Here is a 19,191-nt window from a genome sequence, read left to right as displayed (position 1 = left end):
GAATCTGACCATAATCTAGTGGCAAGAGGACCCTTTAAAGACAGAGATAGCAAATATTTGCCACATTCTCCATCATATGTCATGGCAGATGCTGCTATTTTTCTTTTCTTTTTTTTTAAAAAGGCTAGAGTGCAGTGGTACAATCTCAGCTCACTGCAACCTCCACCTCCCGGGTTCAAGCAATTTTTGTGCCTTAGCCTCCCAAGTAGCTAGAATTATAGGCACACACCACCATGCCCAGCTAATTTTGTATTTTTAGTAGAGATGGGTTTTCACCATGTTGGCCAGGCTGGTCTTGAACTCCTGACCTCATATGATCTGCCTTGGCCTCCCAAAGTGCTAGGGTTACAGCAGTGAGCCACGGCACCTGGCCCTATTTCTTACTGAAATCATTCATAACCTCTGAATGCTTCTCAAAGTGCTCTAGGCATCTACCCCCAATTGTTCAGAGCTAGCAATCAAAATAAACCTTTATGCTAGTTTTGCTTGAGGTTTTTAGTACTCCACTGCTCCAGGGCAGGAAGCCACAGTTCTAAGGAATGCTGTAACAAAGGGTGTGCATCGGTCTAGCACGTCTCCAGTGCTGTATGTCCCTCAGGAGGTAGCCAGAATGGACAGCTCCTTGTGGATTCTCAGATGTGAGATACACATCAGAGACTATTTACTCAGATTATTGAAACTTTGCTCAGACTCTCTAAACAAACTTACTCTGAGTTCCACAGGACACCATAGGAGTCCATTTTCATGACTAGTGAAATTCTGCATTTGCAGATTGAAGAATTTTGGAAATGAAATGGCGCCATGCCCTTATTCTTCAACACACTCAGGCAAGGAGTTCAAAGAATCTTGCAAACCTTTAGAATCTTGGTTCCACGACAGCACTGTTGTTAATATTCTGTGGCAACCATGGAGGACTCCAAGATAGTCACACTCCTACCTCAGCAACTGACACACAACCGAGTTTTTCCTGCACCAGAGCTGTTAAAAGGAACCTGCTTAAGAATAACTTGAGGGCCAAAGATTGCTGTTCTGTGAAAGTCGAGAACCACTGTCTTCCAGGACTGCCATTTAGAGCGTACATTCCAAATCCCCTCCAGGGATAGCAGCCAAGACAGGAGCATTCTTCCCACCATGCAGCACCAATGCAGGCATGAGTGACAAGCCCTGATTGATGCTGAGGGAGTTGCCTCTCTAGCCCAAGAGAGTTCCACAGGACACACTACCCTCATGCTCCCCATGACTCACCATTAATTGGGTTGTCCAACTAATCTGTCTTACTTTTTCTCAGCTGTATATTGCTAACTTATTTTTGTTATTGTTGGATTATAAATGAACATAAACACAAGGACATTCTCTTCCACTCTCTTCCAGGCTGGTGTTCCACAGTTACAGGGAATGCAAGACCTTGAGTAAGGGGGTGTTACTCACTGAAGAAATGCAAGTTTGGGTTAACTAAAGTGCTTGCGTATTTTGGAATTGTTTCAAATTTTGGATTTTTTTCTTTCAGATTTTGGAATATTTGCAGTATACATACCTGTTCATCTTCCCTAATCCAAAAATCTGAAAATCTCAACTCCAATGAGCATTTGTTTTGAGAGCCATGTTGGCACTCTCTTTAGAAGCTTTGGATTTTAAAGTTTCAGATATGGTATACTCAACCTGTATTAGCACAAGAGAGAGACAATATACACAAAGCAGACTCATTTATACTGCTTTTACAGTTCTGTAAACAACAAAGAAAAGTACTTACAGACTAAGGAATCAACAACCCCCAAATCCACAAATTGACCTGTGTGTAGAAACTAGCTCAAAATTTAGGAATAGGGGCTAGATAGCCAGTTAGGCCTCTCAACTTCTGAATAGCCAAAGGAATCAAGGAAAAGGAGAGAGTCTCAAAACTTTTATAAAGAAATGCTCAAGATAAAGTTGCTCTGGCTAGAGGAAGAAGAGGCTGATTTCATGAGTCCCAGCCACAGTCCCTCTGCTTGCTTGTGCAGATGTGTTGATTCTGCACCTGCACTTTAGTCACCAACCAGGGAAGTGGCAGATGCCTCAGAGGAACTTCCTGTGTTCAGTGACGGCAAATATCAGTCAAGAGCTTGCTAAAGATGGAAGGGCAATTTGCCTGGTCTGGAAATCAGGGTGCAAAGAGGTCTAGACGAAAGGAAGAGTGAGCCATACACTGAGCAAACCAAATAAATATTGAGTGAATTGTTCATTTAAACAATTCATTTGAACAATATGAACAATTCACTCAATATTTATTTGGTTTGTTCTGTGTATGGTTCACTCATCTAGACCTTAATATACTTCTAATATTTTTGTACTTTTGTATGGCTTTGTATGTATTTGAATAGAATACATTTAATTTTCTAAACTTTGAGTTTTTGTTTTTAATGAGCACTTTTTATTATAGTAATTTTTACTTCAATTTGATTTGTGAGACATAGGGGAAAAAACTGAAAACTTCAATGACAGTTTCTTATACTGAAAACATTTAAACTTTTATAAAATGACTGATCAGAGTAATGAGATATTAGTTTCCTTCCCTCAGACAGTACCAACTCTACACATGGTTGACAAGTAATTCACTGCACGCATAAGTTATTATAACCACTTTGGAGAGCAATTAAAGGTGAAAATGTTCACATCAAACAACTTAATAACTACATGTCTAGGTTTCTATTCTAGAGAAATTCTTGAATATATGCACAAACACATTCATCGTAATGTTTTTAAGTAGTAAGAAAAACTGAAAATAAGCATGGTCTAATGGGGATAAACTGTGGCATGTTCATAAAATCGAACACTATACAGCAGTTAAAATGAAGAAACAGTATATACTGTTTAGGAACAAACGCACATGGAGTTAGGCTATAAATATATGGGTAAGTAAAAGAAACACAAACTACCATCAGAAGAGCAGTCACCTTTGGGCTTCAACTATATTTATAATGTTTTATTTCTTTTTTTTAAAAAAAAATCTGAGGTGAATATGGTAAAATGTTACTAGCATTTGTTAAATATGGGTATTTATTATATTCTGTACTTTTTTGTATATTTAATGTTTTCACAATAAAAAGTAATCAACCAGAAAGCAATAGTTTATATCTCATGACTTGAGAGGAAAATCATCAGAGGCTTAGTTTTATCTGTTAGAAAATTTGAGAGTGTCAATTTATTGGAACCTAGAATGGTTGCTCTAGTAATTACATTTAATACTTCTAATAATAACAGTATCTGCAAATGTGCTGAAACGTTATCTTCCCAACACTGAAGTTTTGTTTCGTTAAGTTCAGAAATAACATAGTTAGAATGCACTATTGAATTATAATGCTGCAACTTTTGAGCAAATGTGCGGTTGAACAGGGCATTTGTGAATCTGGCTCACTTTGACCTAATAACTTAGTTATTTGGAAAAATTGGCTTACTTAATGAAATCTCTTTGTGTTGGGTCCTATAAAGGGATTTTCCCCCATTGCAAACAACAGCAGTAGCAATGTTTTCATCAAAAAATACTCTTATTTCAAAACTGAAGATGTTCATCAACCACCTACCTTTTCTAAGCAGCAGAGTACAAATTTAAATTTTATTTAATAAGTGGCTAAACTTGGCCGGGCACAGTGGCTCATGCCTGTAATCCCAGCATTAAGGCAGGCAGATCATGAGGTCAGGAGTTTGAGACCAGCCTGGCCAATATGGTGAAACCCCATCTCTACTAAAAATACAAAAATTAGCCAGGCATGGTGGCACACACCTGTTGTTCCAGCTACTCTGGAGGCTGAGGCAGAAGAATCACTTGAACCCAGTAGGTAGAGGTTGCAGTGTGCCGAGATCACGCCACTATACTTCAGCCTGGGCGACAGAGCGAGACTCTGTCTCCAAAAAAAAAAAAAAAAAGTGGCCAAACTGTTATACCCAACAGATGGCTCCAAAAGTTGTCCACAATATTGCAGATTAATTCAATTCTCGAAGCACCAAAGAGAAAAGACAGCTAATGTTTCGGTTCAACCTTTGAGTACATTCACTTACTGCTGCTTCATTAAGAGAATGGGCATCTACTGAGAAGCAACATTTATGAAAATGCACACTGTAGGCACAGGACCATTCTGGATACACAAGGCAGGGGTGGTTGTAGGGACAAATGACACAAGTGGTAAAGCTGACAGGAATATAAAAATAATACCCAACACTGGTATCATTAAACAAAGGAATTAGAGGACAGAGGAGGAAGAGGAGGCAAATAAATATTCAAAAATGAATTGCTTTTTGTTAGACTATAATCTAACATTGACTTGACTGTCAGAAGGCGAGAATCTGAATGAACAGTATTTCACACTTCAGATCTAAAATTCGGTGTTCATTTTAATAGTGCTGCCTTTTGCAATAAAAAGAAAATAAAGAAAGGAAATGGGTTACTAGCTTTGAGATGATAGCACTTAGGAGGGCAAGGACAATGAGAAACATGCCCACAAGGGGTTTCTGGGCAGAAAACCAGGAGCATCTCATCAGGGCCACAATCACTATGTTTTCAGAGTCACTGCTTAAATAGATAAGTGTGCTAAAACCTGGGTGGTTTCTGGATTAACCTTTGCTTTACTCTCCCTAGGTAAGAGTAAAAAGTGAGAGACAGAGACAGTGAGAGAGAGAGAGAGAGAGAGAGAGAGAGAGAGAGAGAGAGAGGGAGGAGGGGGAGAAATTGAGCTGGACAAAAAAAAAATATGCCAACATTGTCTTGACAACACAAGCATTGGCTGCATTTTAAATATTTATTTTTTTATCCTAATTTTAATAGAAATATGTGGTGACTTTGTAAGCTTCAAGTTGGCTAAGCTGAACCACATCTGTTGAGACAGAGAGAAACAGACCATGTCCCAGTGGTCCCGCTTCTCTGGCTAAAGCCTAATATAAAATGCACTGCATGAATTTTTAAACAGAGCAATTTTATTTTTTACAATCAGGAAAAAATATTTTAAGGTAAAAGAGAGAATAATGTGCTTCAGAAAACTTGGAATCACCCACAATTCTAGCTCACAATTACTTTTATGTCCACCTACCTCTTGATACATACTTTGACAGACATTTGATTCCACTAATTACAAAGTTTTACAGTAGTTCCCCTTTATCTATGAGGGACACATTCTACGACCTCCAGTAGATGCTGGAAACCTCAGATTGGATAGTACTGAACCCTACAAACACTTTTTTTTTCCATATACATACCTATGATAAAGTTTAATTTATAAATTAGGCACAGCAAGAGATTATCAACAATAATAATAAAAGTGAACAATGATAACAATAGACTGTAATAAAAGTTATGTGAGTATGGTCTCTCTCTTTGTCAAAACATCTTACTGTCCTGTAGTCACTTATTTTTGGATCTGAGTTCACTGTAGGTAAGTGAAACCATGGAAAGCAAAACCATGGATGGGAGAGGAGTAGACTTACTGTATCTTTTTAAAAATCTTGCTATTACATGCTAAGCAGAGTCCCATGTCATTAACATTTCTTTCTTTTTTTTTTTTTGAGACGGAGTTTCGCTCTTGTTACCCAGGCTGGAGTGCAATGGCGCGATCTCGGCTCACCGCAACCTCCGCCTCCTGGGTTCAGGCAATTCTCCTGCCCCAGCCTCCTGAGTCGCTGGGATTACAGGCACGCGCCACCATGCCCAGCTAATTTTTTGTAGTTTTAGTAGAGACGGGGTTTCACCATGTTGACCAGGATGGTCTCGATCTATTGACCTCGTGATCCACCCGCCTCGGCCTCCCAAAGTGCTGGGATTACAGGCTTGAGCCACCGCGCCCGGCCAACATTTCTTTAGAAACCTATTTTTCCCTGGCTGCAAGATGCTCTGCTGTCTGCATGCATAGTATGGCTATGGCTACAGTGTGGCTATCCTCTAAGTTGTTCACAGTCATTGGCTTTTAGGGACAACATTGCCAAAAACATTCTCGCACAAAATTCCTCTTCTACATCTCTTACCACTTTTTAGAACAGCAACGTTCCAGACTCTGGACCCACATTACCAAATGGTTTCGGCCAACATCCGCAGATCAATATTCAAAATGTTGACCAACCAGTGTAACAAGCGCATTGATGAATAAGAACCAATGATGCAGTGTAGGAACAGGGCAGTGAAGTTCCAGGCTGTGCCGGACCAGGAGTTAGCCCTTCCGTTCTAGACTCATGGGGGAAGACCTGTGGGTCTTTGGGAGAAGGGCCAGATTGTCAGGGTGGCTTTTAGTGGGAGGGCTTAGGGCAGCTCCTATTGACCAATTGGAATTTGGTAATATTTTGACCAATAAAACAGTTTCATTGGGGCACATCCACTGAACATTAGCTAGTGTTGGAGTTTCCATCTGACTCTCTTTCTTAGACTGAACAAGCCTCAATTATTTTAGTCTTCCCCTGCACTGACTTTGTTCTTCAAAAGTTCAAGCCTTTTACAGATTTCCTAACAGGATCTACAAATTGTGTTTAGCAAAGATCAGATTCAGTCAATAGTCCAAACTTGACCTTTTAAGCAATGGCAAAGGGACAGAAAACAAAATAGAAATCAAAAGGGAAAGTGTACAGTACATGTAAATATAGCTCAAATGTTGAAAAAGGAGCCAGTTTCTAGATGATGAGATCAAAGCCAAACATCAACTCTCACTGCTGTAACCAATGGCGGGTCAAAGTGGTGAGGGAATGGTTGTCTCAGTCACACATATGCACACCTAGAGGTTGGCTGCTCCTTCCTCTGTGCCCCAGAGCCTGTCTGCTTACCCTTTTATAAAGCTTATGACGACACTTGATTATTATTTGATTCTATTTGCTTCTCCTACCAGGGCCATCCACTCCAATAAATTTGGCTTATTTTTTAAAAAATATATTTATTATACATTAAGTTCTGGGGTACATGCGCAGATCGTGCAGGTTTGTTACATAGGTACACAGATGCCATGGTTGTGGTTTGCAGCATCCATCGCCCAGTCAGCTACATTAGGTATTTCTCCTAATGCTACCCCTTCCCAATCCCCTCACCCCCTGCTATTCTTCCCCTAGCCCCACAAACCCCAGGCCCTGGTGTGTGATGTTCCCCTCCCTGTGTCCATGTGTTCTCATTGTTCAGTACCCACTTATGAGTGAGAATATGTGGTGTTTGGTTTTCTGTTCTTGTGTCAGTTTGCTGACAATGATGGTTTCTAGTTTCATCCATGTCCCTGCAAAGGACATGAACTCATCCTTTTTTTATGGCTGCATAGTATTCCATGGTATATATGTGCCACATTTTCCTTATCCAGTCTATCACTGATGGGCATTTGGATTGGTTCCAAGTCTTTGCTATTGTGAACAGTGATGCAATAAACATTTGTGTGCATGTGTCTTTATAATAGAATGATTTATAATCCTTTGGGTATATACCCACTAATGGGATTGCTGGGTCAAATGCTATTTCTATTTCTAGTTCCTTGAGGAATTGCCATACTGTCTTCCACAGTGGTTGAATTAATTCACACTCCTACCAGCAGTGTAAAGAGTTCCTATTTCTCTACATCCTCTCCAGCATCTGTTGTCTCCTGATTTTTTAATGATCTCCATTCTAGCTGGCATGAGGTTGTATCTCACTTTTTAATCATCCTCAGAATCTAGCCAAGAGTCTAGATGCTCTGTCTAGTTTACTCTGTCCCAGAGAAGATAATACACAACAAACAAATCACACACTAACTTCCCTTGCCCTTCATCAACTGCATTGCTTTGATGTGTGAAACACCAGATACTCGAAGCTTGTTATTTCTTACTGTTTCAATATGGGATTATACACAAATCCTCCTCTCTCAATGTCAGGGACTACGTAGATAAGACAGAGAATTTCAGAGCCTTCAGAGTCTAGAATGCTGGTTGTTCTGCAATGACTATGCTTTCCTTATACAGTCTTTGGAGAAGCAGGGAGGAAAAGGCAGATAAATTTCTTTCTATTCACTGCTGTTTCTGCCACTTTCTATAAGCCCTTATCAAGTAAGAGCACAAATGCCAGTTTGAACCCATCACCGGAGTTGAAAACTCAATTGCAGAAGACTGAACCAGGTACTTCCGAAGAAGTCTAGTAATATTGCCACTGAAGTCTAGTTTTTTCCCTTTTACTGGTTCCCTCTCCCAAATCTTAACACCTAGCAAAGTGGGCACCTGGAAATCCAATGCTCACTCTACTGTATATTTAATCAATCACAGTACAAGAAAGAAGAGGACATCTAACTTCTCCTCCCTCTCACATCTTCAGGCCCAGTGCCCAGCCACTGCTTCCCTTCTCAGTTTACCCCTTTTCTCATTAGGATATTGGGAAGAACCAGAGGACCAATATCTCATCTTGTCTCCTCATTTTCCAGCTAGTTTGGGTAGAAATGGATGGTTTGTCTTTAATTCCACTACTTTAACACAAGTTCATTTAAATCTGTGTAATGCCATGTTTTGCTCAAGCTACTGCCTCTCTAGCACTGTAAACACAGGAGGGCTTCACCTCTCCAGGAACTGAAAGAATTGCATCCCAATGGCCACACACAATACAACTTTAATCTTTTTGTAAATGTGGTAAACGAATTCCTTTTTGTAGGGAAGAGTGAGGAATGGATCCAATCCGGGTACACAAACCAAATTAAGGATCTTTTCAATGAAAAGTACTAGCTGAACTTTCAGCCACTTTCCCTGGATGTCTTCAGTATGTACCTAGTACCAGATCAAGTTTGCAGAAATCACGATACCGGAACTGCAGCCGGGATAGGCAAGATTATTGAATGATTTAATTAAGGTAGAATCCAACAGCAGCAGAGGAAAAACTCACCTTCCCCAAAGTGGAACTCAGAACACACAGAAATGTAATAAGAACAATCTAATACCATTTACTTAAGCTTTGGCTTTAGAGATCAGAAACAAAGCAGGAAAAACTAGGCAGAATCATCAAATCCTCATCTTTGCCTCAAATATCTGCTGTCATCACAGCTAACAGTGTCTATAGCCCCCATTTACTTACTTTGCAAACTCCGACACCCAAGGAGGGGTACAAGTATTTTCTGGATACTAATAAGGACCGGTTAAGTGACACAACTTATACATTTGCAAATCTTTAATTTGCAGAACAGCAATTAAAGATTATTTCTTCGTGTGCTGTTAAGATTGCTGTCAGCATAAGACATGTATATACCCATTTTATTTTCTCCTCTCTAAAGACTTACTCCTTACTTTTCCCAGGATTTAAAAATCATGTTAACAATAAGCAAATACAGTATGGCCAGATGCCTTTTGTGGTCAGATGGCTCATTGTTTAAAAAGCTTCAGTTTAAAGTCCAAAAGATTGTTAACAGATGCAGTTTCTGGCTAGAGACTGGGAAAAACCTCATTTAAACAAAAGAGTATGTTGTGATTGGAACTAAAAAGGGAATTACCTTTAAAGATAAGAACCACAAACATTTCCTATCTGAAAATACCCCATCCCAACCAACAGAATCTTTTTTGGACCTTTTATGAAAGTTAAAAAAAAAAAAAAATGACAGCAGATTGCTGTCTGTGACAAAGCAAGGATGACCAACCAGTCCAGTAAGTTTTAGATTTGTTTGGACTTTCAACAAGGCCTCAACATCCATCTCTTACTCCCCTACCAGATATTACTCAATTAGACAAAATTTCAATTAACTTCTTTACAACCATTTTAGTCTGCGAAATACTTTCTGCTTTCATTTTGGCTCTGGAAATAGGTTTTCAACCAGAGACGGAGATAGAGAAGTTTCATAAATGAGCAGAAAGCCTGATAAGCAGATAGCTGCTGCCGGGACTCTAGTCGCTGTTGCACAGGGAAACAGACACTTGGCTGAGCCAAGCTTGGCCCTGTCTTTCGGTCCCAGGCTCACTGGCCTTGACAACTTCTGTTCATTTTTACATGGAAAGTTTGCTTTTCACCAGCTCACACCATCTGTTTCAGTTGGCTCCAGTGGCCCCTTACTCTATGACTTTACTATGTGTGAGAATGTCTGTAATGCCCTGTGTTCTAATCTTGAAAGATGGGAAATGTTGACAGAGCCCTGAGGTGTAGCTTTCCTCAGCCTGAGAAATGGATGTGGCTTGGCTTGCTGGTGATAAGCCCAATTTGAATAGGCTACACAAGAGATGTTCCAAGGAAAATAATCTGTTCTTAATATTAAGGATGGCCACCATGGGCCTCCATTCTGAGAATGGGCAACCTGTCCCTCAGGAAATTACATTCTCTGAAAAGAGGTAAACATAATATCCTTCTCCTGGTTCAGTTTTTGTGTTCTCATATTCATTGTGTATTTATTGCAGTGCCCTAAAAGTTCAGTTTAACAGTGTTAGAAGCTCAAATCAAGAAAATCTTTGGTCAAGCAATGTTACCATCCATTTTAAAGTGAGGCAAATCTAGAAGCCCATGAGATTCCCTAACGAGTTAAAATGGCTTTTCCACTGATTGCTAAGTCATATAAGGAAGCCAAGCTGTTGGAATGAGGCTAGAAGGAGAAGTGCATTCTCAAAGGTTTGTGCAATCTGGCCAGGTACTAGTAAGAAAGGCTCATCTGTCAAAACGTGAGATTCTGAGGCCAGTGGCCACATCCATAACCATCCTCCTACAAAAAGCAAACCCCACATCCTGCACACTTGAGATGAGGTTTGCAAGGGGATTTGATAGGTGTGGAAATTGAAAAATGAGCAGCAGCTGCAAGCCCGAGGTCATTACTATTCTCCAGGGTTTGCCTTTTCTAATCTAAGGGGCAGTAGTTTCCATGATTAACTTTCTATTGCTGTCAAGGGTGTAATAAAATCTGGGAAAGAAGAAAACTTTCCTCTCAGTAAGCTGCTCCCATTTTCCTGCCCTTTTCTTTCCTCTAGTGAACATTCTCAATCCCTTCTTTGTATTGTTTCCTAATTTTCAGAAAAAATCTGCACTAGCATGAGCCAAAATAGACAATGTCCTCTGTGTTTACCTGCAACATGAGGATTTCTCTTTCTAGGTTCTAGTGGCAGGTTTTTAAGATGACAGTGCAAAAAGTTCCCTTGTTTCCAAAGACTATATGACACCAGTTTCAGAACTGAACACATTTTATTTCATCTTAAAATTCTTTCTCAATGTATCGTATTTGTTTCTTGAGCCATGACAATCAGTTCAACAGAGAGGTTTTCTAGTTGGTTCAATGTATACAAAGGGAAAGGGCAGAACAGGAGAGGAAGACATTTATTTCACAATGGTATCATACTGGTTACCACTCGATTAAGAACTCTTAAGGCTTCAGTTTGGGAATAATCTGATAGAGGCTCAGAGATCATACTGAGGGGTTATGGCTGACCACATTTCTCAGCAAAGGCCACCAGAACCAAATCCGACACAAGTTATACCAATTACAACTGCTCAGGTGGAAAATTAATGTGCTTTAGTTTTTTTGACAGTATTCAGTATAACACTAATGACAATTCAGTGGTTCAGTCATCATGCATTCACTTCAAAGTATCAGATGCTGGAGTTACAAAGATGGATGAGACATGGTGTCTCTTCATCAAAGGCATAAAGTCAGATGGAGAGCCACTCACACAGGCTCACTGCTAGGCAGAGAGTCCCTTTACTGAGTAATTTAAGATGCTCCCAGGAGAGTGACACAGGGCAATTACACAAGGTAGCAAAGAGGGGGCAGATGTGCTGAGAGATGCCAAACAGGAGGTCCCAACCCGCATATTGGTTTCACCTAGTAAAAGGTTCCCTAGTGGTGTCTTGAAAAAATATTGGATTATTGTGGTTTGTTCCTGTTTCCCTGGGTCAGGAGTAAGTAATCAAAGTGTCCACTGCCTGCTGGAGAGCTAGGTGCTAGCCCTGCTCTTCTCATTACCCCATCTTGGTTTAAGTCTCTGCTGGAACAGAAGGAAAAGTGGTAAAAGGTGGCCATGAACAGGATTAGTCCCCAAAATGGGTGTGAGGATATACTCAGAATCTGCTACAGCGTTTAAAAGATAGCAGAGTGCACTATATTTCAGGAGATATAGTCACCATGGAGCAATGCCTGGTGCCGCAGATACTAGGGAATAAGAAGAGCTTTGGTGTTTCACTGTCCCCTATATCCATTCTTCTCATCTCTTGAAGTAACAGAACCCCCAGATCTTAAATGGGAAGTGACTGCCCAGAATAAAGACTTTGGTCCTTTCAGCAAGTGTGGCCATGCAACCAGCAGTGGGATATGAGAGAGAGTCAAACATATAACTCCAGGAATGTGTCCCTTAAAGTGGGAGTTGGGGAGCCTGTGCCTTCTTCCCTTTCTTCCATTCTTGTTTTGGAACATGAAGTGGCTGGAGAGTCATCTTGGAGCACGGGATGAGGCCACACCAGAAAGATGATGAAATGGAAAGTTGTCAGAAGGTGGCTGTGACCCCATACCAGGTCCTAGACAACTGTATACAGACTGCTGTGTAAAGAGCAGAGGCGAATTTCTAACTTGCATAAGCAAACGTTATTTTAGGTCTCAGTTACACATGATTATGAATGATGGTTACAGATGGAGGAGAGTCCAATGAAGTGTTGATAAAAACATCATCCAGCCAGTAGCACTGGCTACATCTAACACCACAGCCACAACATAACACATTCAATCTGGTTTCATATTACAAACAGCTGTCCAATCCTAGTGGTAAATTGGAAGAGCAGAGGGAATCAAAATGATTATTTTCCAGTTAACCATAATCACAATGAAAATCTTACCTTTTTCTTGCTACAGTATATTTGCCATTTTTTCTCAGCTGGAAGTGCAAACATGGCTTCTCTGTGTTTGTCTGTGAGGTCAAGTTCATCCTGAGAAAAAAGAAAATAATTAGTGTTTCATAGGTTAAACGCTATTCCTGTAGGGAATGTTATCAGTATCATCAAGGAAGAAAAAAAAAACAACACAACAACACATATTTAAATGAACTTGAGAGGAGGATCCAAGATGGCCAAATAGGAACAGCTCTGCAGTGCAGAGAGAACAACACAGAGGGTGAGTGATCACCGCATTTCCAAACAAGTTATTACTGCCCACAGACCAGGAGATTCCTGGGCTGAAAAACACCACAAGCTTCCAGCACGGCTGTTTCGGCTGGTGCAGCGGGTCTCTGCGTAAAAACTCACACAAATCTGGGCAGCTGTTTCAACTGGCGCCTGGAATGCCTGGGAGACAGAGCCACCCATTCAACTGAAAAAAAGGGGACTGAAACAGGGAGACAGGTGATCTGGCTCGGTGGGTCGCACCCCGACAAAGACCAGCAATCTGAAATGCTCTACATTGAGAGTTTCACAGCAAGCACAGCTGGACCCAGGATGGTCCAGCTCTGTAGGGGGAAGGGCGTCCACCATTACCAAGGCAGTCCACCACTACTGAGCCAGTCTGCCATTATCAAGGCAGTCAGCCATTACAGAGGCAGTCCACCATTACTGAGGCAGACCGCCACTACTGAGGCAGACCGCCATCACCAAGGCAGTTCTGACTATACCCCTATAAACAAAACCACAAGGAAATTCACACAGCAGCTGGGCAGAGGCCACAGCAGCTCAGCAACGCCTCTGCTGGCAGACTGTGACTAGGAACATCCCAGCTGGCCAGGGCAGCTCTGAAAAAAGGCAGTAGCACATCAGAAACTTATAAATAAAGCCCCACCTTCCCAGGACAGAGCACCTGAGAAAAAAGGCAGTTATGAGTTCGGCTGCAGCAGACTTAAACATACCTGCCTAGCAGATCTCGGTGGAACAACGGAGCTCACATCTCAGCACTTAAGCTCCTACAATGGTGAGACTGTCTCCTCAAGCAGCTCCCTGACCCCCATATATCCAAAGAGACACCTCACAAAGGAGAGCTCAGACTGACATCTGGGGTATCCTTCTGGGACAAAGATAACAGAAAAAAAAACTGGCAGAAACCCTTACTGTTCTGCAGCCACTGCAGGTGATCCCCAGGTAAGCAGGGTCTGGAGTAGACCTCCAGCAGTCCTACAGCAGAGGGGCCTCACGGTTAGAAGGAAAACCAAAAACCAGAAATAAATAACTTCATCATCAACAAAAAGTACGTCCACGCAGAGACCCGATCCAAAAGTCACCAACTACAAAGACCACAGGTAGATAAATCCACAAAGATGGGAAGAAATCAGCACAAAAAGGATAAAAACACCCAAAACCAGAATGCCTCTCCTCCTGCAAGGGATCACAACTCCTCACCAGCAAGGGAACAAAGCTGGATGGAGAATGAGTCTGATGAATTGACAGAAACAGGTTTAAAAAGATGGATAATAATAAACTTCTCTGAGTTAAAAGAACATGCGCTAACCCAACACAAAGAAACTAAGAACCTTGAAAAAAGGTTTGACAAAATGCTAATGAGAATAAACAGCTTAGAGAAGAATATAAATGACCTGATGGAGCTGAAAAGCACAACATGAGAACTTCGTGAAGCATACATAAGTTTCAATAGCTGAATTGACCAAGCAGAAGGAAGGATATCAGAGATCGAAGATCAACTCAAAGAAATAAAATGAGAAGGCAAGATTAGAGAAAAAAGAGTGAAAAGAAATGAATGAAGACTCCAAGAAATATGGGATTATGTGAAAAGAACTAATCTATGTTTGATAGGCATACCTGAATCTGATGGAGAGAATAAATCCAAGCTGGAAAACGCCCTTCAGGATATTATCCAGCAGAACTTCCCCAACCTAGCAAGGCAGGCCACCATTCAAGTCCAGCAAATACAGAGAATACCACAAAGATATTCCTCAAGAAGAGCAACCCCAAGGCACATAATCGTTAGATTCACCAGGGTTGAAATGAGGGAAAAAATGCTAAGGCAGCCAGAGAGAAAGGCCAGATTACCCACAAAGGGAAGCCCATCAGATGCACAGTGGATCTCTTGGCAGAAAACCTACAAGCCAGAAGAGAGTGGGGGCCAATATTCGACATCCTTAAAGAAAAGAACTTTCAACTTAGAAATTCATATCCAGCCAAACTAAGCTTCACAAGCGAAGGAGAAATAAAATCCTTTATGAACAAGCAATTGCTGAGAGATTTCATCACCACCAGGCCTGCCTTACAAGAGCTCCTGAAAGAAGCACTAAACATAGAAAGGTACAACCAGTATCAGCCACTCCAAAAACATACCAAATGGTAAAGAACATCTACACAATGAAGAAACTGTGTCAACTAACGGGCAAAACAACCAGCTAGCATCAAAATGGCAGGATCAAATTCACACATAACAATATTAACCTTAAATGTAAAGGGGCTAAATGCCCCAATCAAAAGACACAGACTGACAAATTGGATAAAAAGTCAAAACCCATCAGTGTGCTATATCCAGGAAACCCATCTCATGTGTAAGGACATACACAGATGCAAAATAAAGGTATGGAGGAAGATTTACCAAGCAAATGGAGAGCAAAAAAAAAGCAGGAGTTGCAGTCCTAGTCTCAGATAAAACAGATTTTAAACCAACAAAGATCAAAAGAGACAAAAAAGGGCATTACATAATGGTAAAAGGATCAGTGCAACAAGAAGAGCTAACAATCCTAAACATATATGCACCCAATACAGGAGCACCCAGATACATATAGCAAGTTCTTAACGACCTACAAACAGACTTAGACTCCCATATAATAACAGCGGGAGACTTTAACACTCCACTGTCAATATTAGACAGATCAACGAGACAGAAAATTAACAAGGATATACAGGACTTTAACTCAGATCTGGACCAAGCAAAGCTAATAAACATCTACAGAACTCTCCACCCCAAATCCACAGAATATACATTCTTCTCAACACCGCATTGCACTTACTGTAAAACTGACCACATAATTGGAAGTAAATCACTCCTCAGCAAATGCAAAAGAACGGAAATCATAACAAACAGTCTCTCAGACCACCGTGCAATCAAATTAGAACTCAGGATTAAGAAAATAACTTAGAACCACACAACTTCATGGAAACTGAACAACTGGTTCTTGAATGTTGACTGGATAAACAATGAAATGAAGGCAGAAATAAAGATGTTCTTCCAAACCAACGAGAACAAAGACACAATTTACCAGAATCTCTGGGACACACTTAAAGTAGTGTCTAGAGGGAAATTTATAGCAATAAATGCCCACATGTGAAGCAATGAAAGATCTAAAATCGATACCCTATCATTAAAATTGAAAGAACTAGAGGAGCGAGACCAGAAAAACTCAAAAGCTAGCAGAAGACAACAAATAACTAAGATCAGAACAGAAATGAAGGAGACAGAGATACAAAAAAACCTTCAAAAAAATAAATAAACCTAGGAGCTTGTTTTTTGAAAAGATCAACAAAATATACAGACTGCTAGCCAGATTAATAAAAAAGAAAAGAGAGAAGAATCAAATAGATACAGTAAAAAACGATAAAGGGGGTATCACCACTGATTCAACAGAAATACAAACTACCATCAGAGATTACTACAAACACCTCTATGCACATAAACCAGTAAACCTGGAAGAAATGGATAAATTCCTGGACACTTGCACCCTCCCAAGCCTAAACCAGGAAGAAGTTGAAAACCTGAATAGACCAATAAAAAGGGCTGAAGTTGAGGCAGCAATTAACAGCTTACCAACCAAAAAAAGCCGGGGTCTAGATGGGTTCACAGCCGAATTCTATTAGACATACAAAGAAGAGCTAGTACCCCTCCTTCTGAAACTATTCCAAACAATCTAAAAACAGGAATCCTTCCCAAATCATTTTATGAGACCATTATCATCCTGATACCAAAACCAGGCAGAGACTCAACAGAAAAAGAAAACTTCAGGCCAATATCCATGATGAACATCGATACAAAAATCTTCAATAAAAACTGGCAAACCGATTGCAACAGCACATCAAAAAGCTTATCCATCACGATCAAATAGGCTTCATCCTGGGGACTGGTTCAACATAGGTAAGTCTGTAAACATAATACACCACATAAACAGAACCAAAGACAAAATCCACATGATTATCTCAATAGATGCAGAGAAGGCCTTCAACAAAATTCAACAGCCTTTATGCTAGAAACTCCCAATAAACTAGGTATCGATGGAATGTATCTCAAAATAATAAAAGCAATTTATGACAAACCCACAGCCAATATCATACTGAATGGGCAAAAACTGGAAGCATTCACTTTAAAAACTGGCACTAGACAAGGATGCCCTCTCTTACCACTCTTATTCAATATAGTATTGGAAGTTCTAGCCAGAGAAATCGGGCAAGAAAAAGAAATAAATGGCATTCAATTAGGAAAGGAGGAAGGCAAATGGTCTGTTTGCATACAACAAGATTGTATATTTAGAAGACCCCATCGTTTCAGCCCAAAATCTCTCCTGAAACTGATAAGCAACTTCAGCAAAGTCTCAAGATACAAAATCTATGTGCAGAAATCACAAAAATACCTATACACCAATAGCAGACTTAAAGAGAGCCAAATCAAGAACGAACTGCTGTTCACAACTGCTACAAAGAGAATAAAATACCTAGGAATACAACTAACAAAGTAGGTGAAAGCAGGAGGCATCACACTGAACCTTTTACTTTAGGTCCAGGGGTACATGTGCAGGTTTGTTACATAGGTAACTTGCATGTCACAGAGGCTTTGTGTACAAATGATCCCATCACCAAGGTAGTGAGCATTATTTGCCACCACCCCCACCACCTTTTCTGTTCAAGTCCCCAGGTTCTATTGTTCCCATCTTTGTGTCCAATGTGTCTTCAAAAAGTTTAGCTCCTACTTCTAAGTGAGAACATGTGATATTTAGTTTTCTGTTCCCGGGCTTGTTCACTAAGGATGCTGGCTTTTGGCAGCATACGTGCTGCTGCAAAGGACATGATCTTGTTCTTTTTATGCTTGCATAATATTCCATGGTGTGTGTGTGTGTGTGTGTGTGTGTGTGTGTGTGTGTGTGTACATATCTGTATCTAAATCTACTTCTATATATCACATTTCCTTGATCCAGTCCACTGTCGATGAACATCTTGGTTGATTCCATGTCTCTGCTATTGTGAATAGTGCTGCAATGAACATATAAGTGCATATGTCTTCTTAGGAGAACAACTTAGTTTGCTTTGTTTATATACCCACAATAGTGGGATTTCTGGGTCGAATGCTAGTTCCTTTTTAAGTTCTTTGAGAAATCATCACACTGCTTTCCACAGTAGCTGAACTCATTTACATTCTTACCAGCAGTGTATAACTGTTCCCTTTTCTCTGTGACCTCACCAGCATCTGTTGTTCTTTGACCTTCAAATAATATCCATTCTGACTGGTATGATATCCCATTGTGGGTTTGATTTGCATTTCTCTAATGACTAGTGATTGATATGATTTGGCTCTGCATCCCTACCCAAATCTCATGTCAAATTGTAATCCCCCTGTGTCAGGGGAGGGGCCTGCTGGGAGGTAACTGGATTATGGGGGTGAATTCCCCCTCACCATTCTTGTGATGAGAGAGTGAGTTCCTATTAGATCTGACGGTTTAAAGGTGTGTGGTACTGCCCCCTTCACTCTCTAACTCTCCTGCCACCTTAGGAAAACGTGCTTGCTTCCCCTTCTGCCGTGATTGTATGTTTCCTGAGGCCTCCCAGTCATGCTTCCTGTTAAGCCTGCTGAACTGCAAGTCAATTAAACCTCTTTTCTTAGTAAATGACTCAGTCTCAGGTAGTTGTTTACAGCAGTGTGAAAACAGACTAATACAGTGATAATCATTTTTCATATTGGCCACACGCCTGCCTTCTTTTGAGAAGTGTCTCTTAATGTCTTCTGTCCATTTTTTTCATTGGGTTGTTTTTTGCTTGCTGATTTAAGTTTCAAACAGATTATGGATTTTATAACTTTGTCAGATGCATAGTTTGCAAATATTTTCTCTAATTCTGTAGGATGTCTACTCTCTTGATAGTTTCTTTTGCCATCCAGAAGTTTAATCAGGTCCCGGGCCAGGCACGGTGGCTTAAGACTGTAATCCCAGCACTTTGGGAGGCCGAGGCGGGTGGATCACGAGGTCAAGAGATCGAGACCATCCTGGTCAACATGGTGAAGCACCGTCTCTACTAAAAATACAAAAAATTAAGTGGGCATGGTGGCGTATGCCTGTAATCCCAGCTACTCAGGAGGCTGAGGCAGGAGAATTGCCTGAACCCAGGAGGCGGAGGTT

General features: G+C 40.6%; 1 protein-coding gene across 1 annotated transcript in view; it reads right to left on the bottom strand.

Moving 5' to 3' along the window:
* DAAM1 (dishevelled associated activator of morphogenesis 1) overlaps positions 1-19,191 on the bottom strand; it is a 191,472-nt gene that overhangs the window by 65,533 nt on the left and 106,748 nt on the right. The window contains exon 3 of the mRNA XM_037740467.1: positions 12,731-12,820. Within this exon, the coding sequence (XP_037596395.1) occupies positions 12,731-12,820 (90 nt within the window). The remainder of the gene's footprint in view (positions 1-12,730; positions 12,821-19,191) is intronic.

The sequence above is a fragment of the Cebus imitator genome, unplaced genomic scaffold (genome assembly GCF_001604975.1).
Source record: "Cebus imitator isolate Cc_AM_T3 unplaced genomic scaffold, Cebus_imitator-1.0 Scaffold83, whole genome shotgun sequence".
In the NCBI taxonomy this organism is placed as follows: domain Eukaryota; kingdom Metazoa; phylum Chordata; class Mammalia; order Primates; family Cebidae; genus Cebus; species Cebus imitator.
Note: the sequence above shows the minus strand (reverse complement) of the source record. Positions and strands in the feature narration are given on the sequence as shown.